This window comes from Lynx rufus, unplaced genomic scaffold, assembly GCF_022079265.1.
Source record: "Lynx rufus isolate CCGP_SWC_20201006 ecotype Redwood Valley unplaced genomic scaffold, mLynRuf1.p SCAF_34, whole genome shotgun sequence".
In the NCBI taxonomy this organism is placed as follows: Eukaryota; Metazoa; Chordata; class Mammalia; order Carnivora; family Felidae; genus Lynx; species Lynx rufus.
Window position 1 is genome coordinate 1,496,158 of NW_025814850.1, and position 27,193 is coordinate 1,523,350.

General features: G+C 46.5%; 3 protein-coding genes across 4 annotated transcripts; 1 reads left to right on the top strand and 2 right to left on the bottom strand.

The window, feature by feature from the left end:
- Window positions 1-983: 983 nt before the first annotated feature.
- Window positions 984-9,590, bottom strand: AARSD1 (alanyl-tRNA synthetase domain containing 1). Its single transcript, XM_047093355.1, has 12 exons — window positions 9,479-9,590; window positions 9,198-9,329; window positions 7,255-7,414; window positions 6,507-6,564; window positions 5,921-6,077; window positions 5,709-5,825; window positions 5,355-5,485; window positions 4,708-4,774; window positions 4,477-4,568; window positions 3,965-4,019; window positions 2,857-2,951; window positions 984-1,222 (listed from the first exon to the last, which is right to left on the bottom strand). Exons 1-12 carry the CDS (start codon window positions 9,515-9,517, stop codon window positions 1,087-1,089), a joined length of 1,239 nt encoding a protein of 412 aa, XP_046949311.1. The 5' UTR covers window positions 9,518-9,590; the 3' UTR covers window positions 984-1,086.
- A 2,976-nt stretch (window positions 9,591-12,566) lies between these two features.
- On the bottom strand, window positions 12,567-17,507 carry PTGES3L (prostaglandin E synthase 3 like). Of its 2 annotated transcripts, none has more exons than XM_047093356.1 (8): window positions 16,910-17,507; window positions 16,418-16,531; window positions 16,245-16,311; window positions 16,041-16,139; window positions 14,190-14,279; window positions 13,466-13,519; window positions 12,934-12,961; window positions 12,567-12,759 (listed from the first exon to the last, which is right to left on the bottom strand). In XM_047093356.1, the coding sequence occupies exons 1-8, from the start codon at window positions 16,915-16,917 to the stop codon at window positions 12,752-12,754; spliced, it is 468 nt and encodes a 155-aa protein (XP_046949312.1). In that variant the 5' UTR covers window positions 16,918-17,507; the 3' UTR covers window positions 12,567-12,751. The 2 variants fall into 2 exon arrangements, with proteins under 2 accessions (XP_046949312.1, XP_046949314.1); XM_047093358.1 differs by having other exon boundaries at window positions 16,418-16,718.
- Window positions 17,408-26,417, top strand: RUNDC1 (RUN domain containing 1). The gene is made up of 5 exons (XM_047093354.1): window positions 17,408-17,950; window positions 21,518-21,676; window positions 22,908-23,106; window positions 23,643-23,762; window positions 24,152-26,417. Exons 1-5 carry the CDS (start codon window positions 17,453-17,455, stop codon window positions 25,015-25,017), a joined length of 1,842 nt encoding a protein of 613 aa, XP_046949310.1. The 5' UTR covers window positions 17,408-17,452; the 3' UTR covers window positions 25,018-26,417.
- The last annotated feature ends 776 nt before the right edge of the window (window positions 26,418-27,193 follow it).

Genomic DNA, 27,193 nt, shown 5'->3' on the forward strand with positions numbered 1-27,193 from the left:
CCTCCCCCGCTCACACTGTGTCCCTCTCCCTCAAAAATAAACAAACATTAAGTTTAAAAATAAATAAAATAATCACTTTCTTTTTTTCTGGTTTTACCACCCATGGGTGCACAAAGCCAGGACTTCTACTCGGGTCTATGAAACTCCAATGTCTTTGTTCTTAACTTCGAGATACTTCCTCTTGTCCTAACAGTTGCTGAAAGATTGATTTAAATCCTCCACCAAGCATGGATTTGTGTTTCTTCTTTTAGCTGTCAACTTCTGCTTTACATATTTTGAGGCCGTTATTAGATGCAAATTTAGAATACTTTGTCTTCCTTTTATCATTACGTATCCCTCTTGATCTCTAACAGTGATTCTGAAAGTCTCAATAATATGACACCAGGGGTGCCTGGATGGCTCAGTCAGTTAAGCGTCCGACTCTTGATTTCGGCTCAGGTCCTGATCTCGCAGTTAGTGGGATTGAGCCCCACGACGGGCTTTGTGCTGACAGTGAGGAACCTGCTTGGGATCTCTCTCAAAATCCATAAACATTAAAATAATAATAATGTGACACAAGCTCTCTTTGGGTTAGTCTTCCGGGATACCTTTTTCTATCTCTTTTCTGTCTCAGTAACACACTTAGAGCATCTTTCTACTATATTTGTGTGGCCTCTTGATCTATTTGCAAAGTCATTGATACTTTTTAGTTCTAAAACACAGGAATAGGAAAATAAGGAAAAAAAAAAGAAAACGAGGAGATATGATTGAATCTAAGCCCTAGGTTGAACCTCCAGACTGACTCGCCCTCCCCTAGACAGTCACATTTCCACAGGAAGAAAGGTTGCAGCTGCTCTTTAGAGAAATTAGTACACTTCCTCAACATAATGCTCCCTTGTGGAGGTTATGACTAACAGGGGCCAAATTAGAAAGCTGTTTATTCACAGATACTCATCACGTAAACACACCAGAGAATACTGAATAAATCAGTCATATGCATGTGGTACCATAACCATTCCAAGTCAAGCTATTTTATTGTCCAAGAGACTCTGTGGTCACAGGAGGCCCGTTCTCAACAGCAGGAGCCCCAGGGAAGTGTCCAGATCCTCACTCCTCAGCACTCTGAGTGCTGATGTAGTCCTGGAGAAGCGCCTGCACCTCTGCCCGCCGGCTCATCTTGGTGGCCTTGCCCTGGAAGCGGCCTTTCTTCCCGGCCCCTTTGCCTTCCAGGACCTCAGCCACCCTGGGGAGCAGAGAGACATTCAGGCAGGAAGTCTTCAAGGGAAAGGCCACAGAAAAACCAAGGGCAGCTCAGAGTCCTTCCCCACAGCCAGGGCCGAGGGGAAAGAAAGATGGCTTCTAGAAACCCTTCTTAAAAATACTTGCACATATGCAGATATATGGACCATGTTTATTGTAAAAGTGAAGAACTTGGGGAACAAAAAATGAACTAGTATTTGTTGTTCTACATATTTTTTTAAAAAGCGTGAATAACTGGATACAACAGAAGAGTCTAGAAATGGGAGGCTAGATAAATTATGGCAACACTCCTGGGAGTGTCCACTAGGGGTAAGGGGCTGTGACAAAAGTCTGTGGGGAGCAGCAGTGAAGCAAGCTGGGAGGGTGAGTGAGAAGGGAGGGGAATGTGGACAGAGGGACAAGCCTGTCCTGTCTGAAGCAGGCAGTCACCACCCAGTTCCTCACAGCTATTGCCATGTGGGCCCAGTGTTGCCAGAGCATGCCTTTCCTTTCCTTTTTTGAGAAATGCTAGAACTCTACATTTTTATGTATAAATCTCCTAGTTTTAAAATGTAACAACTAACTTTGAAATTTTAAAATAAGGGTGCCTGAGTGGCTCAGTCGGTTAAGCGTCTGACTCTTGATCTCAGCTCAGGTCTGGACCTCAGGGCCCCGAGCTCCTGGCCTGTGCTGGGCTCCATGCTGGGCATGGAGCCTACTTAAAAAAAATAAAATAAAAAATTTAAAATAGTAAACAGCCCAAACTAATCTGTAGGCCACATCTGGCTGCCTGTCAGGAACCTCTGCTTTAATTGCTTATGTTTTCCTTTGAAAACTCATCAGAGCCAATCAGGACTTTGAAAACCCTAAACACCAGAAAGAACAGGGGACACTACACTCTGTATCTAATTTAAAGTGAGAAAATACAGGGGCACCTGGGTGGCTCAGTTGGTTAAATGTCCTAGACTCTTGATTTTGGCTAAGGTCATGATCTCACAGTTGGTGAGATCGAGCCCCAAGTCGGGCTCTGCACTCACTGCACAGAGCCTGCTTGGGATTCTCTCTCTCCCCCTCCCTGCCCCTCCCCCGCTCAAGTGCGCATGCTTGCTCTCTCTGAAAATAAGTAATGTTTTTTTTTTTAAACATTGAAAAACAAAGTAAGAAAATATAAGCAATGAGGGTAAATTCAACAAAGTTCTAATTTTCCCATGACAATTACATCAATGCTGATTTTTACTTAGTCTTAAAATCCTAATCTCTTCTCCAGAATAGTTGGTCTGTGTCTCTGCTTTGCTGGTGCCTTAGTCACCTGTTTTATTAGCCTAGTGATAATATAGCACCTGAATTCGTGCGTCTTTTATGTTATCTCAATTTCTAAAAGAAAAAACAGAAAAGCATAGGAGATTTGGAGCAAAAAAGACCTAGGTTTGAGTCTCAGTTCTACCAACTGTGAGATCTCAGGCACATGATATGTAGTCCCTCGTCTGTAAAATTAGGAATGACTGTGGTGATAATTGTTCCTGCTCAGCCCACCTCATATGCCTGTGATGTGAATCAAAATGAGATCACAGATGTGGTGGCCCTCTTTGTGGGTCAAGGGCTCTACTAGCAGGTTAGTGCAGACAGTCCACAGATTACCTGGGGCCCAGGGTTTCCACGGCTTCAGCTGGCCCTGCCAGTAAGAAGAGCCCAGCACCTTTCTCATCACCCACAGTTAAGAACAGGAGGGTCTCCTAGGAGGTAAGATAAAGAGAAGTCCTGATACTTGAGAAGTAGAGTCAATCCCCCTAAATGCTGCCCTCTCCTCACTCTCAAGATCAGACTTTTGCCCTTAAACCATGAGTGATGTTCCTGATGAGAGATAATGCAGCCCCTATGCTCTGGCCCACCAGGGCCAAGAAACTTTTTTGAGAATGACTATAGGAACTTAGGTTAAACATTAAGAAGAAGGCAGAAGGCTGCTGACCATGGCCAGGCACTAAATGCCTTTTGTGACCTGACTCCCATCAACTTTTGCAGCCTGCCCACCGCTTTCCCTCACACAGCCTGCGCCTGCCACTGCCTAAAGCTGCCTGTCTCCCTCTGCCTGTCTCCCTTTGCTTCCTCATCTGACGACCACTAGGCAGTTCTGCAGGCCCCTCCCCTGGGGGCTCCCCACTCTTTCACGTAACATGTTGTTCCACTTGCAGCATTCACCACCCGAAATTAGAAATGTCACCATACAGTACATTTGCCTCCCAGACTGGAGAGTGAGCTCCTTGAGAATCAGTATACTTTACACAGGACTATAAAAAGAGACATGTACACTGTTTGGCCCGGGGCAGGTACCCCAAAGAGTGTTTTTGGAGTAAATGCAAAAGAGAGACCTGGAAATCATGAAGTTGCAGACTACCAGGATGGCACCGGAAGCCAGAGGAGAAGGAAAATGGAAAGGATGGCCTCCAAAGGGCCTAGCCAGCCCCATCACTTCTAAAACCAGGCCCTTGGCACATATAAATGTGGGTGGCTTGGAAGAGTTTCAGCTCTGATAAAAGGAACTCAGAAGCTGGTAAATATTGCAGCCCCAGAGAGGTCACTATCACAGATCTCACAGCTAGTGCTAAAAAAAAAAAAAAAAAAAAAAACAGTACTGAATAAATTTCAATTCCCTACTCTTCATGCATTCACGGGAGGGACTTCAGCTAAACTAATGCCCCTCACTTAGGTCTCTACCCAGGAGAGATCAAGAATCTCATGCTCCTCTTACCTCTGACCCAATCTCATTGGCAATGATATTCATGAACTCAGAATCCCCCTCCTTCCTACAACAAAGGACACAGACGTCAGATCCAGCTTGGAGCAGGAGATGGGAAACTGCAGGAAGCCCCTCTCCTCCTCATAAGGCTGGCCTTGCAGCAGCTGTCTGTGCAAAGTCCCAGACTCTCTCAGCAAAGACAGAGAGTGCTGGCTGAGAGCCAGCAACATGTCCTTCTCGGCAGTTTATAGCATGCTTTGTATTTATTTCTGTCTCCCTTCAACAAGATCGGTCAGGTAAGGAGACATCTGTTAGATGGTGAAGGAGGTGAGGGAAGGTAGTGATCAAAGTTACAGTGTTACTATGAAGATGCTCTTATAGAACCCAGGAAATCTGGAAGGTAACACATCCCCTCAGGTCTGCTCAGCCTTGAGAAAGCAGTGAGTGACCCACCTCCCACTAGGCACTGCACCCAGGGGAGAGGCTGAGCCCCAAGGCCAGCAGCCCCATACCCTGTGTCTCACCTATGTAACGTGACCACACCTCCCCAGTCCGGGCTGTTCCGCAGGCTGTGGGCAATGTGCACGGCCAGGTCTCTGAGCAGATTCAGGTTGTTCTGCAACAGATGCCAGAACTCAACAGACAGGAGTAACAGGGGAGCTCACCATCTTCGCCCCACTTCATTCCCCCTCACGCCGGCTCTGATGAACTACACAACTGGTGAGGCCCTCTCCAACCTCGATGGAATAAATCACCTTCTGCAAGAGCTTGGTAGAGTTCTGTAGCTTCTTCACTGCTTCCACGTGATCCTCTGCTCCACACCTGCAAGAGAAAGGTGTGTGGTCACCTGCCCGGCTTCCCAAACTGCTTTTGGGATGAGGTGTATATCCATGATGCCCTTCTTTCTTAAAAAAAAAAAAAAATTTTTAACGTTTACTTATTTCTGAGAGAGAGACAGAGACAGAGAATGTGAGCAGGGAAGGGGCAGACAGAAAGGGAGACACAGAATCCGAAGCAGGCTCCAAGCTCTGAGCTGTCAGCACAGAGCCTGACGCGGGGCTCGAACTCACAGTCCATGAGATCATGACCTGAGCTGACGTCAGACACCTAACCGACTGAACCACCCAGGTGCCCCACCATGATGCCCTTCTTGATAGTCTCCCTCCAGATGGGGACCTGGGGACCTTCCAAGGAGGCCGTCTAAGCAACTGACGAAGAAGATATAAAGGAATAAATCATTTTACGTGGGTCTGACTTACCATCCAAAGTGCTTCATCACTTATGATTACATCTTACCCCCAACCCCGTCCGCCCCGAGATAAAGAGAGAACTGTCTATCCCACAGGTAGGAGCTGAACTTGGGGTGGCCAGGACCTGAGACATGGGGCAGCAGGGGGCATACTTAAGCAGCGTGGTCAGTGCTTTTTCAGTTCCGTGGCTTCTCTCCATCCACTTCAGCACCCGGTTCCCAGCCAGAAATGCCAGGTTGGTTTTGTTCTTTTTCCCCTTCTCGGTGCCCAGAATTTTAATGACCTACATGAGGCAAGGGAGTAACACAAGCACAGGTATAAACTGAAGCGGGTGCCAGAGCCGAGGGGAGGAGATCCCTAGACCTGTGCCCCAGCTGGGAAGCACTGAAGGAGTGACTTCAGCCGGGCCTCTTCAGCTGTCCCCCTCGATCGCTCTCAGCCCTCTCGTGATCCCCACTTCCCTAACACCCTCTCTCCCAACCACTCAAGAGCCCTTCTTTACCCACCTGAAGGTCACTGAGATTGCTCACATGGGTCCCACAGCACATGTTGGAATCAACGCTCTCGATGGTAACAACTCGAACGGGCCCAGCATGATCGTCGGGCAAACCCCGGCCCCTCACCTGGAACACAGCAGAGGGAGAAGGGCTGTCTGAATTTTGATGACGGGCCCTTGGAGGGCCATTCTACAGACGCGGCCGCACTGGCTCTCTCTCACCTGCTCCACCTCAGGGTCATCCAGGCTCAGCTCTCGCACATTCACAGGCAGGCGGTCTCTGATTTTTTCATTGACGCTCTGCTCAATGGCAGCCACCTGCTCTGCAGTCACAGAGGGGCTGTCCAGCTCAATCACACTCCGGAGCCGCCCTAACTCCCTGCCAGAAGAAGTGCGGCAGTCACAGGGTGCTGATGATGACAGTAAGAATATAACAAAGTCTACAAAGAATGTCCACATAAATTATCTTATTTAATCCTCACAAAAACCCTCCAAGGTAGAGACTGTCAGTCATTTCCTTTTTCATGGGTGAGGAGTAGGAAGGAACGTGATCAAGATCATGCAGCCAGAATTCACCCCCTGGCTCTCTGGGCTCCAAACTCCATGTTCTTTCCTTCTCACATCCTCATGCTTCCCCTGAGACACACAAGGTCACCCACCACCCCCACCCTAAGGGGAACAGGAGAACACAGCAGATTTTGAACCCTATCCTTTCTTTTATCCTCCTACCCCGACCCATTACTGACTGGGAGAGGAGCTGCCAGTCTGGGACCTGCAACCTATGGTTAGTCTTAGGTCCCCTGCTCACCAGGATGTGGTCTTCAACCCAAACAGATGGTCAGCAACTGCTGTGATGAGATGCTGCCCTGAGCGGAGAGAGCAAGAGACAGGGTAGAGTCAGAAGTGCAGCCAGCCACATGCTCCCTAATATCATCACAGAGATTCTCCCCGTGGAAGACCTGCCGGGTACTGGCTAATAATACTCTTATCAGATATTTTACTGAAAATCCTCACGAGAACCCTGCAAAAAGCTCTATGATGCCGTTTCACAAATGACCTCTAACAGGCGTCTGGGGGAAAGACAATGAGAGCTGGGACCAGGACGACTATGCTAACAGTGGAAGGAAGTGGAGAGATGTTCAGAAGACAAACTGCCAGGACTCAGTGGTTGGCTCTCCCCAAAGAGGTGTCTGCACTGACTTTCAGGATTTGAGCAACCAGGTGGATGTTCACGAACACCTGGTCTGGGGGAGGAAATGCCTATTTAAGTCCATTTTGAACACATTGAATTTAAAGAGCCTAGGAGATATCCAGGTAAAGCCAAAAAGTGGGAGGTTGGTAAAACTCAAATCCAGAGGTTATTCTAATACTTTTACTTTAATTGTTCACATTGTTATAACATTTATCACCTACTGTCTGAAATGGAGCTGATTCTGATTACGTCTGTCCTTTCCAAAAGGTTAACCCCCAGAGAACCCAAAGATGTCCCAATCATTATGGCATTCCCATCCATGGCAACAGCCCCTCCTGCAGATCCCCCAGGCCGCCCCGCCTACCTGAATGCTGCTGCATGTGGTCAAACCTCCGCTCCCAGTCCACCCGGACCTGGACCTCAGTCCCTGGGGCCAGGGCTGTCTGTGTGAAATGATCAGCCTGAGCCCCGCGGCGGGTCACTCGCAACACAGAGATGTCATTGATCGTACCGTGGTCATCAGGCTGGGGAAAGAAGTAAAACTAATCAGCGGTGGGAGACAGAGCTCACCTTAACTCCTGGATACAAAGACCCTCTAGGGAATGTATGTAAGGAACACACCCAGAATCTGAGATTCCCTAAGGGACAAGAAGCACTGTCCGGTGAGGTGGTCCACTTTGTTCTGTGAGGGGATTCTATTCTCTTCACTCTGAACACCCATATATTTTGTTCTTGAGAACAAAACAGCGGACTTAAAACAGAGATTATAACTACAAAAACAAAGATTTTAGTAAAACCCAAAGAAATGTAATCGTCACTCTCACTGCCTTTAGATTCTTATCTTCCAAGAGTTTCTAAAATGGTTTGATTTTCTTTCCATCCTCCGCACTATTACTAGAATTAGATACAAAAATATTCACTCATTTTAAGGACGCCTGGCTGGCTCAGTCAGTGGAGCATGCGACTCTTGATCTCCAGGTCATGAGTTCGAGCTCCATGTTGGGTGTAGAGATTACTTAAAAAAAAATAAAGAACAAAAACATTCATTCACTTAAAAAAATATCTAGTGCCACCTGCTTACAAGATCTGGCCATGACCCCAGAATACAATATAAACAAGACAAAGCCCCTCATGGATCTTAAGCATCTGGAAAAAAAATACAGACACACACACACGGGTCACTACAATATGATCTACAACACGCTATAAAAAAGTACACCGTTCTAGAGGAGTTCACAGGAAAAAGACCTAATAGTCTCAAGGAATTAGGGAAGAAACGTATACAATGAGTCTTTCTATAGTTGCCTGAGGTTACAGGTCTTCCTTCAGCAGAAAACCCCTGTAATAATGACGCTGATATGAAATTGGAACTTTCTCGCTATCAAGTTTACTGACCATGTTCTCTCGTTTCACTTCTTTGCCTAAGTACTTCATGGTTCACCACAGCTTCTTGGATGAAGTCCACACACCTTAACACATCCTTCAAGTTCCTCTGAACTGACCCCAACTGACCTTTCCAAGGTCACCTCCAGCCTGTCATCAACACACACCATAGGCTCCAACTATATTAGACTACTTGCCTTTAACTAGACTTGTCGGATTCCTTCAGCCTTCCCTGCCTTTGTCTGTGCTATTATCCCTGCTGGAAAAAGCCTCTCCCATAATGCCCACCTTTTTGCTGTTATTACTCTCCTTTCTCCAGTTCATGTTGGACCTTGTCCCTATCCCATCACAGCACAAATAAGCCTGTCCTCTGTTGTGCTCCCTCAAGGGGAGCATTTCCAGTCCCTGTCAAACACCCTAAGCTAATTCCTAATTCCTTTGCACTTGTTTTCTCGCTGCCTGGAATACTTGCTCCTTTCCCACAAACACCATTAGGTAACTGCAATGGTTTACCCACTCCCTTCACTTAGGTCTGTACTGAAATAACTTCCCCCCTACTTAGGAGAACATCCCATGACTGTCTTTCCCTCAAGCTTTAATTTTCTTTAGAGCATTTACTAAACCAAGCCCTCTATTTTATCTATTCACCATTTTGTCTGTCTTCTCCGATAAATATTCTCTGTATGTAGAGATACTGTCTTGTTCACCCCTTATCCTCAGAACCTGGAGTAAGTACCCAGGATATGTTATGATCCATTAAGTATGCGTTGGTAAGTATCTGTTGAATGAACAAACGAGCTGAATTGAACTAACTTCCATCTGTATTCATCACGGCTGGGGCAGAGGAGCAAGAGGGCATTTCCTGAGCAGAAAGGAATGAGGGGCTTCCTGGGAGCGGGTCGGGGTGAGGCGCGGGCCTGGTACCTGTCCCCCGCCCTCGGGGAAAAGCAGCGTGTCTTCCAGCACTACTTGGAAGCCACTCAGCACTTCCTTCTTGCCGTTGCTTCCTTCGGTCTGTAGCTCCGCGGGACGGCAGGAGACCACGGTGGTGGTGAACTGCACAGAGAGGGACACAGAATAAGGCGGACCCCAGCCCTCAAGACACCGGGACTGAGTCTCTCCCCGCAGCCCCTGCACGCGGCTCCATCTTCCCGCACCGCCCCATCCGCCCGGCAGCTGCAGGTGCCTCGCCCAGACGGCCGCACCTCGCGGGCATAGCTGTCCCGCTGACACCGGAACGCCATCGCCGCTGTCTCCCGGGACGCGGAGACCGCGGGAACCCGCGCACACTGGACGGCCCGCGGGCGGACGGAGAGCCGTGTGGGACAATCTTCACTGAGAGCGCGTCTCCGCGCAGAAGCACGAGGACAAGGGACGGGGTGTGGCTTGGACAAATTTACCGAAAACGCGATTTGCAGACGTTCCGGGGCGCCTAGCAACTGTTTGAAGACTTTGGAAAGGACCTGAAAACAAAATAAAACTGCGCTCGGCCGGGACTTGTCAAGGCACTTAGTTCAGCCTCCCGCAGTCTCGGCTGGGGAAAGACGAGGTTGGGGCGGGGGGGTACCGACATGGATACAGGGCACTGCTGCCCAATAGAAATTAGTGCAAGCCATATACGCTAATGTTTCATTGAAACCAACAGATCCAGAATATTATGTCATTTGTCAGAATATTATGTCAATGTAAAATTAAGTGAGATTTTTTTTCTGCACAAAATTTTCAAAAGCTGATGTGTATTTATGCTTATAGCACATCTCAGCTTGTACTAGCCACATCTCGGTACTCAATAATCACATGCACTCAATAACCACATGTGACTAGTGTTACCTAACTGGACAGGGTAGAAAAGAAAGGCTAACAGAAATTAACAAACTGTAATCAGCGCCTTAAAACGTTAAACAGATTAAATGTTAGAATTAACTTCCTGCTTTCTTAAATCAAATAATAAAAAGCTTGAAGACGCCAGGTGTATCAGAATTTAGGATTTTTTCAGATTTTAGGCAGTAATGCAGAGCATACCCACCATGTGTTTTGTATGTGAATGTATGTATGTGTTTATGAACCCCATGTGTTCCATTTGGAATTCTGGAGCAACACCATGTCATCCAAAGCATTAATATTTATGCTGAGAAATAAATGCACTAAATAGAATAAACGAATACTATAAATAGCTTCACATCATTTTAGGTCAGGTTTTGCTGTCAAATGAGTTTTGCTGTCAATTTTTTTAAGTGGGTTTTCAGATTTTTTCTCGTTTTCAGAATTGTGGATAAGGGAGGGACATATGCTATACAAGTTCAAGTCCCAACTCTCCCACGTATTGTTACCCGTTCAATCACCTATGAAGAAAACCTAATTATAAGGTTGATATGAGGTTCAAATTTTTTATTAAGATAATATATAAAGACTTAGTAAATTGTACAGCATGATACAAGTACAACTTTGTATTATCAGACTTTTTAAAAAGCTTAAGAAGTAATGTCAATAGCAAAATGGGCAAAAGGTATGGACAGAGCACCTTAAAAGAAATACCAATCACTAATAAAAATAAACCATGAACAATCTTATAATTAAAAGTAAATTAAGTCAAGTACAATTTTTTATCTTTGTGAGTATCTAAAAGGTTTTGAAGAACGGGCCACTCTGTTGGTGGGAGCAGGAATGGGTCCAGTTTAGCTAAGAGCAACTTGGGCAACAGCTATCAAAACGTTTAAATGTATCTACTACTCTTTGACCTAGCAATTCCACTTCTAGGAATTTACCCTACAGATATTCTTGCCAAACATATAAAGATCTATTTTTGAATCCTTTTGCAGCATTGTTTGAAAACTGAAAAAGACTAACAACAACCTAAATGTCCCTCAGTGAGGAATCAGTTACATTGTGGAAAGTATATTTAGTTGAATACCATGTAGCCATGAAAAAGAGTTAGATCTATATACACCAACTTGGAAACAGCCCCAATATATATTAAGTTTAAACAAGCAGGGTTTAAATGTACATAGTATGATTTCAGTTGTGTACACACACTGCATTTGCTTATAGGTCTATTAAGTTTTAAAAAAAAAATGTATATTTTATTTATTTTTTTTAATTTTTTTTCAACGTTTATTTATTTTTGGGACAGAGAGAGACAGAGCATGAACGGGGGAGGGGCAGAGAGAGAGGGAGACACAGAATCGGAAACAGGCTCCAGGCTCTTAGCCATCAGCCCAGAGCCTGACGCGGGGCTCAAACTCCCGGACCTCGAGATCGTGACCTGGCTGAAGTCGGACGCCTAACCGACTGCGCCACCCAGGCGCCCCTATACTTTTGAGAGAGAGAGAAAGACAGAGCACAAGTGGGGGAGGGGCAGAGAGAGAGGGAGACAGAATCCAAAGCAGGCTCCAGGCTCTGAGCTGTCGGCACAGAGCCCAATGTGGGGCTTGAACCCACGAACCGTGAGATCGTGACCTGAGCGGAAGTCAGTTGCTTAACCAACTGAGCCACCCAGGCGCCCCAAGATTTAATATATATTATCCTATATGTAAGTAACTGCATGTTTGTTTCATATGTATTGTTTTATATATCAGCTAACTATATAATACAATATGATTACATAAGCTATAAGTATTAATGCAAGTTATGTGTACAGTGTATATACATATATAGATATATCAATTTATCAGAGAAACTATTAACAGTAGTTACCTCTCTTAAAGGAGTACAAATTCAACTTTAAATTTTATACCCTTCTATACTATTTTAATTTTTAAACTGTATCTATATATGATTGACATAAACTTTTGAAGTTTAATTTTTTAAACAAATCTCAGTACTTTACCATGAGTTCAAGGGCAAGGTGTGGGTACGGCATTTTGTCTAAGTCACAGTTTAAGTACACATTAGGCACTCAAAAAAATGTTTATGGATGAATGGGGTAGATAATGGATGGAAGAGCAAACAGATATAGGCATTAACTAATGTAACAATTAGCTATTAAAGTGCAAAGAAATTTCTGGATTATGCAGGAAGCTGAGGTGGGTTTCTGGCTAGTTCTAGGGGTGGCAGAATTTACATGGTTCTAGGGGTATAGAGAAAGGCTGGTGTCTGGTCTGAGACATAAGCATTGATCTAGGCATGGGGAAGTCCCATGTAAGTCACAAGCCTACTCCCAAGATCTTTCTGTTTCCAATCTCAACAGTGAGGACCAGGATCTGCAACACCCACCCCACACCTTGAGAGGAACAATAAAGGTAGAAGAGGCTTGCCTCCAGGAGGAAGAAGTGCAAGAAGAAAGGAGACAGAGAATTGTTCTTACAGATTTATTATAATCTATAAACTGCTTCTTTGGCTTTTGCTCTACCACACACACATGCTCGAATACTCAAGAGAGCCCTGATGAGTGGCCCAAGCACAAAGATTACAGCCAATTGGTAGGAAGTCAGGAGCCCCACCAGTCTACTCTCCTATCCTGCCATCTGATGGAGCCATACTCAAGTGCCTAGGAAAAAAGAAATAAAACATGAAAGGACATGTAAAAAGGTTTCTAGGAAAGTTCAGAGATCCTGGAGACCCCACAGCTAAGAGCTGGCAAAGACCCCAGCCCTAGCTTTTCAGAGCGACTGGAAGATGCCCCAGCTTCCTCCCCAGCTCTGCCGTCACAGAAGTTAATTACTTGTTGCATCAGCACTGTCAGAATCATCCTAGGGAAAGAAAAAAAGACAAAAGCGCCTGTAGAATCTGCAAAGAGTGAACATTTGTGTTCACAAACTCTACTCACTCCCTCCCGCTCACCAAGTTTTCTTTTGTGATTTTCTAAATCATACCACTTCCTGGTAGGCTAACAGAAGGATTTATACTTTCAAAAATAAAATAAACCACTGGCACTCAATTAACAACACTGTGTCAACCATCACATGGTTTCAGAATTTCAATTCAGGCCACTGCTCCTTACAACTGTGAATGCAGTCAACAGGGCCAGGTCTGCTCTAGGATAGAGAAGTAGAGGGGAGATGGGAGGGAGGAGGGTCTTGCTGGGGTTTTCTACAGCCTGGAGAAGAATATTCAACCTCCTGTGTCAAATCCAAATTTGGCTGACATGCACTGAGAAAACTATGGTGTGCCAAGGACCATAACAAGAGCTTTCTAGTATCTTATTTTTTAGGGCTAAAAGGAAACCAAAGGGTTGAAAGGCAGGCTTTACTCACATCCAGGTCATCCATGCCAGGGGGAGGTCTCTTGACGCTGACCTTCTTCAAAAGCTAGTAGGAAGAGAAAAATGATTACAAAAGAAAAGAAGGGCAAGGGAAGAGCAACCTGTATGTTGATGGACCACAGGAGAATGGTCCCAGCCAGGCAACTGCCTTATCTGTACAGCCCCTAACACATCACTGGAATGAACTGGAGAAAAGTAAATCGATCCCCTTTTTAAAAGGATGTTGAAACACACACACAGCATCCTTCTTACTAATGCAGGTTACAGTCTGTTAGTATTTTGGCAACTTGAATAAATAGTAGCTGAAATTCTAAAACCAAATAATATATGGCAGGGTGCAATTAATTTGTTTTATGATGTAAATTTTTATACTGCTTAGTTTGAGCTTCCCATGAAGTTGTCTGGCTCAGGAAACACACACACACACACACACACACACACACACACACACAGAAAATAGAATGACAGAATGACAGAAAAGTTGGTAAAGGCTTTGCCAAACTTTTTCAGAATTCTGTGACTAATGCATGAATCCAAGTGTACAGTTTCACTAATATTCATTTCTCCCATCCCTCCTAAATAAACATCGCACAAAATATGTAAACAATATGAGCACGAATGAGACAAGCTCATCTATCTCTGTCTAGCCCTGATGACAGTCCTCCGTATGAGCAGAGACACAGAGAATGATCAAGATGGGCAGAAAATGGCATTACCTCTGCATAGTGTTCCACCTGAGCCAGCTCCACCTCTTCATCCCCCTCCCAGTCTCTCCAGTTATCAAAGTCCACAGACAACCACACCGGCTGCAAGAGGAAAGTACAGAGCATCACAAGTGCACAGAAGAACATGGCCGTGTGCACAGGGGCATGCTTAGGGGCAAAGAAGGCCATTGGGGGTACAGTCTTCCTTCCCCACAGCACCTCTTTGACTAGCCCCTTTCCAGGATGCCATCATCATCAACCGCAAAGATTTGCCAGGAATCTACTAAGTGTGAAGCACAATGCCAGGCATTGTAGGAGATGGAAAAGCATAGAAATTTGGCCCTCCCGAAGCTGACTGAATAGAGGTATAATACCTCTAGAAAGATAAGTGTGTCATAAAATACTATAGGAATCAACCAAGCAAGACAGACAAGCTGCATCCCCTGGAGTTGGAGATAACCCTTGGAGGCCTGTGTTCTAAGTTCTTATAAACAAGAAAAGAAGTTACTCACTCATTTATTTTAACAGCTATTTATTGAACATGTACTATGGGCCAGACTCTGAGCTTGGCATTGTGATTCTAAAAGGTTTAACAGAGGGGCACCTGGGTAGCTTAGTTGGCTGAGCGTCCGACGTCAGCTCAGGTCACGATCTCACAGTTTGTGGGTTTGAGCCCCATGTTGGGCTTTGCAATGACAACGCAGAGCCTGCTTTGGATTCTCTGTCTTCCTCTCTCTCTGTCCCTCCCCTACTCATTCTCTCTCTTTCTCTCCCTCTCAAAAATAAATAAATGTTAACAAAATTAATTCAAGAAAATGTTTAACATATATAGTCCCAGCCATCACAAAGCAAGTGGGGAAGGGAAATTTAAATAAATCATTATAATAATAACAGCGTGGAAAGGGTGGTGGTGGCTTACGCAGGGGATATTATGGAAACACAGAAAGGAACTATAGGAGCCCAGGCTTCTTAGAGTAGCAGAGACTTAAAGGATGTGCAAGGGGTAGGTGGGCACAGGTAGTGATGATGGCTTTCCAGGAAGAAGGCACAGCATGAGCAAAGGTAAAGTAATGAGAAATAGCCTGGTGTGTGCAAAAGAGTTGCAAGACATTTGCTATGGCTAGAATGTAAAGTTTAGGGCAGAGACTAATGGGATATGATGCTCCAGAAGGGAGGAATAGCTTATATGTCACGCGGTGGTCCTTGGATTTCAACCCAAAGAGCAGAAGTGACAAGTTCAAATGCCTGAAAGAGGGTGCTACTGAAAAGGAGTAAAGTGCGGTGCACATGCTCCATTTAAAGCTCCATTTGGGAATTTATTTATTTATGAAGTAATTCTCTACATCCAGTATGGGGCTTGAATTCACAGCCCCAAGATCAACAGTCGCATGCTCTACCAACTGGACCGGTCAGGTGCCCCTGGCATTTGGGAATTTAGGCCAGTGTGATCAGAATCTCCATTTTCTTCTTCTTTTTTTTTTTTTCAAAGATTTTACTTTTAAGTAATCTCTATACCCAACATGGGCCTCAAACTCACAACCCTGAGATCAAGAGACGCATGCTGGGCCGACTGAGCCAGCCAGGTACCGTTCAAATGCGTGTTTTAGATAGGCCATGCTGGGAGCAGTACAAAGGATGGATTGAGGGTAGGACTGAAAATATGCAATAAACCTCACCCAGTGATGGATGAGGCCTGAATTAGAAGAGACGAAGTAACAGACTCAAGAATATTTAGGAAGTCAAGTAGGACCTCGTGAGTGACTGAATGTTGGTGGGAAAGGAGCCAAGGGTGATTCCCAGATCTATGTCCCCAGGTACACAGAGAGCAGAGGAGAAAGAGCAGGCCATTCCCCACACACCTACTTTGATATCCTCTTTGGTGAGTCGAGGCCAGGCCACCTTCTCCTTCCATTTCCTCACAAAACAAGTGATGGAACGACCGGAGCGTTTATCCTGGGAGTCCTGCCAGACAGACAGCCTCATTGTTAGGATCTGAGGTGTAGAATGAATCTCCAATTTCCCAAGCAGCCTTTCCATCCAGACCTTACGGTCCTGTCCCACCCTTACCTTGGAGTTCACCTTAGCATAGAACTCAATCTCATTGTACAACTCCACTCCATCCGCATTCTTGCAGCTGAGGAGACAATGCAGCTGAGGAAATGCGGCAGGCTGAGCATGGGCGCATTAGGAGAAAGGAAAGGTTCCTGGAAACCAGGCCCTCCAGAGAGGAGGGCCATTACCTGAACACAATGCGGTGGTCTTCGATGAGCACGTGGACATCGGTGCTATCCTCAACACAAAACTCCATGAACACATATTTGGGCCTGTCATACCACAGCGTCCTGGCATGCTGCCTGAAGAGGAGTTGCGGTGGGGCTTCATAGGGGTGGCAGAGGGAAGACGGGGGGCATTGGGGAAAGGTGTGGGGGGGGGTTATTTTAGGGATGTTTTATGCCATGGCCCTGTCAAAGTGGAGCTAAGTGAGACAGAAGGAAGTGAAAGGGGCGTGATGGGAGTAGGGAGGAGGGGGGGAGGGTGAACCTGGGGAGAATCGAGAGTGCGAAAGTTGAGAGGTAGGGAGTTATGGAGAACATTCAGGTCACTTCCCTCACCACCCGAAAGTTACAGAGACCCGAAGTCTGGGGTTTCCATGGGACCTCGCAGGGCCCAGAGCGCCCAGAAAATGGTGGGACAAGGAATCTCCAGGGAAAAGGGCGACTGGAAACACTCACCTTGCCATGGCAGCTCCTGCTACCCGGTGGCGTTTGGAGTCCAAAGCAGAGACCGCTATCTTTAGATACTGGGGACGCCCCCAGCAGCTGCCTCTCCTTATATGGTCGGGGAAGGCCTTAGAGGAAGGGGGGGATGTGGCCACACAGCCAAGGGATCTGCACTCCAGAGAGAGTCTGGGAGAGCATAATCCCGGCAGTCCTTCACATCTCTGGGTCTCCAGAAATGTTCAGGTTAGGAATAGACCACCCACCCACGGGGACCAGGGCAAGAACCACACTAGATAACGTGCACACCGAATAACTTGCTCCTGACTTCATTCACTCGTTTCTCCAACGCTCAGGGCACTCAGTGTCTGATTCACGATAGGCGCTCAATAAAAGATTATCAGCCCCAGTTAAATCCCCTGGGAAGGCCCGCCCCAGGTGACGATAAACTGTCTGACGTATGTGCCCCGCCCACCCGCTCTGCGGGTTTCCCAGACAGCGCGCCGTTGCCATGGCAGTGAGGGGGCGCGGCTGACGTGCGGCGGCGTTTCCGGGAAGATGGCGGCTATCGAAGCGTCTGCGGAGCCGGTAACGGTGGTAGCTGCCGTTGGTCCAAAGGCGAAGGACGAAGAGGAAGAGGAAGAGGAGTCGCCGCCACCTTGCGAGGCGGTGCGCTGGGCCCCGGTGGGGGCAGTGGCGGAGGCCGGGCCTGGGACAGCTGCGTTCTCGGAAGAGGCGGCAGCCGAGGAGCCAGGCGCGGCCCCGGGCTCCCCTCCCGACTCGCCCGGCCGGACGCTGCGGCGGCTGCGGGCTGAGCGGCGGCGGCTGGACTCGGCGCTGCTTGCGCTGTCCTCGCACTTCGCGCAAGTGCAGTTCCGCCTGCGCCAGGTGGTGCGCGGTGCGCCCGCGGAGCAGCAGCGCCTCCTGCGCGAGCTCGAGGACTTCGCTTTCCGCGGTTGCCCGCACGTCCTGGGTTATGGGGGGTCCGAGGACCCCGCCAGCGACGATGGCGATGGGTTGCCAGGGGACCGGCCACGATTGCGGGGCGAGAACCAGGTGAGCATCGGGGCCAGACCCCGAGGGACAGGGGCATAGGGGGTTGGGTGGGTGGCGATGCTGACGCGGACCAAGGTAGCAGCGGTGAGAAGCCGGCTGGTCTCGGTGAGTACTTCGCGCGTTGGAGACGAGGAGATAAGACAGGTGTGCGAGGTTTGCTGAAGGGCAGGAGGACCCCGAGGCCTGGGAACCTCATTGTGAGGGGTGTCCACCTAGGGTGTGGAAAGAGATGCAGGTGTGGTGACGTGCGGGACAGAAGAGTGGTGAGCAAAGAGTATTCAAAGGGCAACAGAGCAACCAACCAAAGCAGTGCTGCTCCCCCTCACCTTGCCGTGGCCTCATAAAGTACCCAACGCCCGAGCACATTTGTTGATAGAGTACCCCGACCTGGGGCTGAGAACATTGGCTAATGAAGGGTAAGTGAATTGGAATCCATGGAAATTTAGACCTCCTGCCTGTTCCTACTTTCCTGGAATCTAGAAAACGTCTTTAATCTTTAGGCTTTTGTGGGAGCAGAAGCTTTGTTGAACAGCAGGATCACTTAGTAAATGAAAAAAAACAACACAACTCCTGATTATAGCCTTTCCTACAGCTGGAATTTTAAACCTCCTTGCCCATCCTGCCTAATAACTAGGTATTATATAGGAAGCCCCTTTGGTAACTGTGACAAGATCTGTTCAGTTAGCCTCCACTGAGTAATGGGAGTCTGTATGCCAATGCCATTTCCTTAACAGTCTTTGAATCTCTGAAAATGCACAGTTGCAGATAGCTTATTGGAGGTGTTGAAGAGACTTGGCCGTCTTCTCCACATTTTCATTCTTCAAGTTACTACCTATACGTGGCTTTCTTCCCACTTAAATTGGGTTTAACCAAGGCTTATCAGTAGCAGATACTGACTTGCTTATTTTAACCTGAAATGTTTCCAGTGCAATCCTGTGTTTGCTGTTCCACCCTCCTCTCCATATACCCGCAGCTCCTGGAACAAGGAGCAGCCACCTCAAATTGCCAGACTTTTAAGGAGTAGAAAGGAGTAGAAAGGATTACTGTAACCAGGCCCTTGTTCAGGAGCAAGAAGCATCAGAGTTTCTGTGTGGATGTGGTGCTCTTTTGGTTGTTCATTTTCTCTTTCAGAAGCAGAGTACAACTTAAAAAAAAAAAAAAAAGTGGTGCTCACCGGGCGCCTGGGTGGCTCAGTCAGTTAAGTGACTCTTGATTTCTGCTCAGGTCATGATGCCATGGTTGGTGAGATCAAGCCCCACGTCAGGCTCTGCACTGACAGCACAGAGCATGCTTGGGATTCTCTCTCTCTCTCTCTCTCTCTCTCTCTCTCTCTCTTTCTCTCTCTCTCTCTGCCCCTCCCCTGCACATGCTCTCTCTCAAAATAAATAAGTAAAAATTAGGAAAAAAAGCGGTGCTCAAAATACCACTTTGGTACCACCTGTTTATGCGTTAATGAATGCACAGAAGATTACATAAAATATCTAAGTGGGGGGACATGTTTGAACCAGATGATTTACTTCTTGTTAGTTCCAGATTTTCTTAAACCAGTATTTCCTCTCACTTCCTACTGGAAATCATTTCCATTATTTTCTGCCTTGAACCAGAGCTCGTTTTTCTCTATTACACTTGTTTGCCCACATTCCAACAAATAACACGCTGTAACTGCCATGGTGCCATGGCAGAAAACAGAGTTCAGCAGACATACTCGTGAAAACAGAATCAGGATTCATGGCTGTTTTTTTTTCTTCTTCTTCTTCCTTGGCTTAATGAAGTTAGGATACAGTGAAAACACAAACAGAGCTTCCCTGTACTTTCTCCTTGGGCTGGCTAGACAGCTTCCTCCAGTCAGAGCTCATTATTTGGAATGTGTCGTTCTGTACCTGTTTTAGTTCAGTAACATACAGCAAATGTGTATTGAGAGTTTATCCTGTGCCAAACACCGTGCTAGGCAACAGGGGTACAAAGTCAAGGCCTTTGCCCTTAAGGAGTTCATAGACTGGGGGAGACAGAATCCTCAACAAAGATTATAATGTGACATGAGCTAGAGAAGTGTGTACACAGCATAGAGTGAGAAATGATCAGCTCTGCCCCGGGAGATCCAGGAAACCAGAAGGATAGCTAGGCCCTCACTCAGCAGCGGATGGGAACAAGGTTCTAAGAAATGCCAATACTCAGAAAGGTTTGGAGAGGAAGTGTCCTGAGAAAAGGCTTGCTGTCATGTTGAGTAAAGCAAAAGGATTGCTTTTTAAAGAGCTTGAACAAAAAGTTAATTCATTGTTTTTCATTTGTCCTGTCTCATATCTTTTGGAGGGCTTGGTAAGTTCCATTTGAAGGTTAAATTTAATGTCCTATAGACTGCTGGTTGAAAATGCAGCCTTATACCTGCACCTGACTTGCTAGTTTTGGTTTGTTTTGTTTTTGATAATCAAGAAAGTTAAGGAAGAACTAGTATTTGAGAATACATTGGCAAGACTTCACCACCCTGAAGGATTTTTCATCACTTAAATGCAGAATCTGCCTGGTGGCCAACAATGGAGAAAGGAGTCACTGGTCAGGGAAACTTACCAGACTCTTTTTTTTTCTTTCTTTCTTTTTTAGCATGGTTACCTTCCCACCCCTGTTGCTTGGCTTTTGGATTTTATTTTTCACTGCCCAGGCACCTGCTTTAATTCTTTTGATTGTGCGAACATCTGTAATACATTGCAGGGGCTTTGAATCTTAAGAAAACCGGTTATGAGGGGTGCTTGGCTGGTTCAGTCGATAGAGTATGCAACTCTTGATCTCAGGGTTGTGAGTTTGAGCCCCTTTGGATGTAGAGATTATTGAAAAATAAAATCTTTAAAAAATAAGAAAGAAAACTGATTATGAATTATAAATCTTTCCTCTACACCCTTATCTCTAGATTCTCTTGCAAAATTTGGCCGCAGAAAGTATTCAGGAGTTGATCTGTGGTAATTGGCTGTGGAGGATGGCATGTTTAATTCCTGGGGGGCTGTCTTGTCTAAGATAAATTGTCTCTATCCTAACTAGGCCTTTGTGGAGGGGGTGGGAAGGCTGTCTTAACAAAAGGCCTCATTGTATTCATATTCTGTTTCCAATGAGGGACAAATACCTTTTTAAAGAAAACACATTTGGGGCGCCTGGGTGGCGCAGTCGGTTAAGCGTCCGACTTCAGCCAGGTCACGATCTCCCGGTCCGTGAGTTCGAGCCCCGCGTCGGGCTCTGGGCTGATGGCTCGGAGCCTGGAGCCTGTTTCCGATTCTGTGTCTCCCTCTCTCTCTGCCCCTCGCCCGTTCATGCTCTGTCTCTCTCTGTCCCAAAAATAAATAAACGTTGAAAAAAAAAAAATTAAAAAAAAAAAAAAAAGAAAACACATTTAATAAATTACCCTGGATGAAATCGTTATTCTCATTTTTGAACCTATGTATGAATTCTGTATTTGCTTGGGATTATTTGGAAATACTTTGTTTCAGTAGTCATGGTTAGCTTGTGAGGATTCTTAATGTGCCCTTGTGCCCTGATTTTTCCTTTTCCTATGAAATAGACCTAAGTATTTTCTTGTCTTAGAGTGAGCAGGAGAAACGCGAACGTCTGGAAACCCAAAGGGAGAAGCAGAAAGAACTTATACTGCAGCTCAAAACCCAGCTGGATGACCTGGAAACATTTGCCTATCAAGAGGGCAGTTACGACTCCCTGCCACAGTCCGTGGTCTTGGAAAGACAGCGGGTGAGCAGACACCAGAGAGGCGCCCACCACTACCTAAGGCTACCTTGTCCCTTCCTGTGTTCACAGGACATTCTTTCCTAGCTCGTTCACCCTTGGTCTTACTGAGAGTCCCTTTGCTGGCCCAAATCAAAGGGAAATGGGACAAGTCTTCGTTCACACATAGAAACACAAATTCCAAAGCTTTATAATATGTTAACTGAGCTCTTTTTGGTGGTTATACTAATAGTAGTGATATATAATAATAATAATCGTTTTGGGGCGCCCGGGTGGCTCAGTCGGTTGAGCGTCCGACTTCGGCTCAGGTCAGGATCTCGCAGTTTGTGAGTTCGAGCCCCGCCTCAGGCTCTGTGCTGACAGCTCAGAGCCTGGACCCTGTTTCAGATTCTGTGTCTCCCTCTCTCTGCCCCTTCCCTGCTTGTGCTCTGTCTTTCTCTGTCTCTCAAAAATGAATAAACGTTAAAAAAAAAATTTTTTTTTTAAATAATAGTTTTTCATTTGATCATTAAAACAGTTCTACTTGGGCACCTCCTCCAGTGTAAATTAGCTTTTCCCCACTACCAGTTGATAAGTATTCCAGGAATCCAGACTGGTTTTAATGCCATATTTATTTAAGCAACACCTGGGTAGGCAGGTAAATCTCTGGCAGAAATACAGCTACAGCCTCCCCTACAAACATGTTTGTCTCTCACCGTGATGTGGCTGTTTCTCTGGCTTGGCTGGAGTTACATTAACTGGATTTCAAACTGTTCCAAATATTGTCACTAGGGCATTTGGGCTCTAATGCACTTTGATGTTTAGTAGAGATTTTTTTTTTCTTTTAGTTGCCTTGAGTAGGGCAAGAAGGGATGAGGAGAACTAGAAACTAAAGGAAATCCATATGTATTCTCTTGGAGGCTTTGGGGAAAGCTAACTATGAGGCTTTTTGGACTATCAACCACTTTGGATTATTCACACTGTTATTCTCCCGAAAGTTGCCTGGCCTGGTAGAGAATGTGCAGTGAGAGGAGCCATTTCTGTCTGAGAGGAACCAAGGGTCCTTGTTACTGTAGGAGAAGGAGCTCTGTGCTCTCACCTTGATCAGCAGTCGCATCGTGTCCTCTCCCAGGTTTGGGAGTTCTGTCTGTCGTTGATTTCCATTTAAAGGTAGGAAGCACTCCAGCAAATAACTCCCTTTTCAAGCCCTCTCCTTGAAAATTCTAAAGGGTGTGCCCATTGTTTGTGGTCTTGATAGGTGATCATAGATGAACTAATAAAGAAACTGGACATGAATCTGAATGAGGACATCAGTTCACTGTCCACTGAGGAGCTGCGGCAGCGTGTGGATGCAGCTGTGGCTCAGATTGTCAACCCAGCCCGAGTGAAAGAACAGTTGGTTGAGCAGCTGAAGACTCAGATCCGAGACCTCGAGATGTTCATCAACTTCATCCAAGGTCAGAGGAAGGGATGGGAAGAGCAGGGTGGACAGATGTCATAATAATTATATGTAATCCAAGTACTGGTTCCTAAAGGTGCCCGTTCTTCATGTACTGTGTAGGAGGTTTTGATCACTCAGTGAGGGAGCCAGCACGGTAGAATAGAAAGAACGTGGATTTTTTTTTTTTTTTAAGATTTTATCTTTAAGTAATCTCTACATCCAGTCTAGGGCTCGAACTCACACCCCTAAGATCAAGAGTCACATGCTCCTCCGACTGAGCCAGCCAGATGCCCCAAGAAGATGGATTTTAGAACCAGATAGTTCAGATCCCAGTTCTGCCACTTCCTAGCCTTGGGTCCTTGGGGAAGTTCCTAACCTGTTTAGTCCCACTCTCCTCACCCCTGAAATGATGATTCACGCTTCCTTCATTCAGCAAATATTTATTGAGCCAGTCACTGTGCCACACAAATCAGATGTTGTTTGTAAAAGTCTTACATGTGGTAGGCACTAGTAAATATTCATTTTCCTCCTCTTTGTAACTCCTGCTTACAGATGAAGTGGGAAGCCCACTGCAGGCAGACAGTGCACACTGTGAGTGCAAGGCCAGTGGGAAGACAGGAAGTGGCTCCACCAGAACTGACAGCGGCAGACTGCCTCCAGGAAACAGCAAAAGTAAGTACAGCTTCCAGAATAGGCGAATCCAGAAAGGTAGGAAGTAGATTAGCAGTTACCTAGGGCTTAAGGGGCTGGGGAGAAGTGGGAATGGGAAATGCTAATGGTACAGGATTCTTTTGGGGATGATGGGTGCACAGCTCTGTAAATATACTAAAAATCACTGAATTATACACTTTAAGTGAGCGGATTATTTGGTGTGGGAATCACAGTAACAGCTATTATTAACCCAAAACAGTTAGGTCCAGCAACATCCTAGGTGGCTCTTGGCTTCCTGTGGGACGTGTACTGTAGCTCAGAAGCAGGAACGGATCCCAGCCCGTGACTTGTTGAATGTACCTCTGTGCCAGCATGGCCCTAACTGATGAGTCGTTGCATTTTCTGAACAGCAAAGGCAGAAGACGTGAAGAAGGTTCAGGAGACGGGGCTGCACCTCATGCGGCGTGCACTCGCAGTGCTCCAGATCTTTGCCGTTAGCCAGTTTGGTTGCGCCACGGGCCAGATCCCACAAACCCTGTGGCAGAGAAGCCAGGCTGACAGGGACTACTCCCCCTTACTGAAGAGGCTGGAGGTATCAGTAGACAGAGTGAAGCAGCTCGCCCTGAGGCACCAGCCGCACGACCACGTCATCACCTCCGCCAACCTCCAGGACCTCTCTCTGGGAGGCAAGGACGAGCTGACCACGGCCGTGCGGAAGGAGCTGACAGTGGCTGTAAGGGACCTGCTGGCCCATGGACTCTACGCCTCCTCACCGGGGATGAGCCTTGTCATGGCCCCCATTGCTTGTTTGCTGCCAGCCTTCTCCTCAGCCCCCGAGGCCATGCACCCGTGGGAGCTCTTTGTAAAGTACTACCATGCTAAGAACGGCCGTGCTTATGTGGAATCCCCCGCACGGAAGCTCTCCCAGTCCTTTGCCCTGCCGGTTATGGGAGGCACTGTGGTGACCCCCAAGCAGAGCTTACTGACCGCCATCCACATGGTGTTGACGGAGCACGACCCTTTTAAGCGCAGCGCAGACTCAGAGCTCAAGGCCTTGGTGTGCATGGCACTCAATGAGCAGCGGCTCGTGTCCTGGGTGAACCTGATCTGCAAGTCGGGGTCACTCATCGAGCCCCACTACCAGCCCTGGAGCTACATGGCGCACACAGGCTTTGAGAGCGCCCTCAACCTGCTCAGTCGCCTCAGCAGCCTCAAGTTCAGCCTCCCTGTAGACCTGGCCGTGCGCCAGCTCAAGAACATCAAAGATGCCTTTTGAGGAGAGTGCCCTGGCCCTACACCAGTACCTTCCTCAGTAGGGTAGGAACAGATGGTTAGTCTTCTAGGATAGAAACAAAGAGCAAGAGGGGGGGGGTTTAAAGACAGTTTCCCTTGCCAAATGACTGCAAAGTCTGTTTTCCAACTTAGCATATCAGAAAGAAATGCCGGAAACCCTCCCACTAAAAGGTTCTGCCCCGGCATATAACGTCTGGGCACATATGTTAGAGCCTATGTAAAAGAAATCAGCTGTGGCACACAGTGAATGTACCACCGCATCGTGCCACGTCTGAGTTTTACAAGACCCAGGTCACTCTAACCATTCTCTTTATGGTGGTGAGTGACAACATGAGTGAATTGTCGGTCCTGGAAGACATTCCACTTGAGGCTCTTGCCATCCAAGCTGGGAGCCGTATTCCTTCACTTGGAGCAGGTTCAAGAGAGTCCTAAGGTCGGAATTTAAATTCCCTTTATGAATACAGACACCCCTTTTCTTCCTGACCCCAAGGTCAGGGAAGGCCTTGTATATTCCTTAGTTGCCTCTAAAACTGGGAATGGGGATATCTGATAACAGCATTTCTAAGGGAGTTCGTTAACCACTGTTAGGCTCAGTGTGAGCCCCTTTTTGGGGGGTGAGAACTGAAATCTGTTCCCGACAAGGTGGGGCACAGATGATGCTCTTTTGATTCTGGAGCTGGTTATTTATGAGGAATGACCACCATTGGCTGGTACCATGTCCTCTGGCAAATAACCTTTCCCGTACACAACTCCCAACAAGATGCAGACACAATCTTTTTAGAAGTAAATATGTTAGAGCTGTCCTCCTCAAGAGAATCCTTGCCCCTGAGTCAAGTGTGAATGGGAACACACTTCAGCGACCAGCAGCAGCTCCCCCCAGGATTGTGAGTCCACTTGTCCCGGAGGCTGGATGATGGAGGCAGTCTGACCATATGTAGGTACTGCAGCGGAGGTAGGGACTACAGATCCCCGTTGACAGACAAGGGACTGAGCATTTCCTTGTAAAATGGACTCTAGAGTGATCCTATTTGGTCTTCAGTATTTTAGCCTTTTTAGTTCATATTTATCATTCAGCTTGCATACTGCTTCAGGACTGACCAAAGATGGGCAAGGTATATTCCTTTCTGGAAAACCAAATGGGATCTCAACCCTACGGATTCAGCATTGTTTCGTGTATTAAGTTGCCAGCTGCACTTTGTGTCTGCACTATTACATAGTGCATTTTAACTTAATTTTTTTTCAACAACATGTTATTTAAGATGTATTATTGATAATTCATTAGAATTAGTCATCCTGTGTGAAGCAGGATAATTGTAAAATGTGGAAAATGATAGATCTGTGGTTGCTAATAAAATCATAGTATTTTATGTAGCTTCTCTGAAAGACCGTGGAGACTCTTCGCTTTGGTTTATAAGTCTGTGCGTTATTAGCCCATCCATCCAGATCAGTGTTTTCTTGAGCAACGTCTGGCTCTTGGCCTTTCTGCCTCTTCTTGGCCCTCTATCCTGGACCAGGTCAACTTTGGTGGTGGCTTCCTTCTCCCAAATGTTATCATCCCATCTCGCCCAGGCGTGCAGTCTGTTCCCACGGCAAATCTCACCTTGCCTGCCACTTTTGGAGCTGGCACTTTTAAGTCCATTTATCTAGATATCATCCAGGGTGGATGATAACTGCCGTGACTATGTGGCACAGCCCTGAACCACCCCAGTATTTTTCTAATCCTCACAAAGACTAATTTGTATCAAGGTTTTGATTCTAATTTGTATCAAGCATCATGGGAAGCTGTTTTAGGCCATCCTAACTGAATCCTCACTACTTCTAAGACAAGACCATATTATCTCCATTTTATAGCCGAGTACACTGAGGTTAAACATTTTGTCCAGGTGTATGTGATGGAAGAGCTGAGATTTGTACTCAAGTTGCCCGAATCCAAATCCTATGGTCTTTATATTCTATCATGTTACCTCATTGTATCATGCTGCTTCTAGATCTTTTCTTCCCCTCTCTCCTTTATCCACCCCCTCGCTCCACCGTCACTTTGGGGAAGAGAAGGTATTTCCCACATACCTACCAGAAATTTCAGCTGCCAAGGGACTAGGCCACAAGGAGATGGATGGACAGACAGCCACCGTTCTGTCGAGTTCTTCATGAAACAAAAA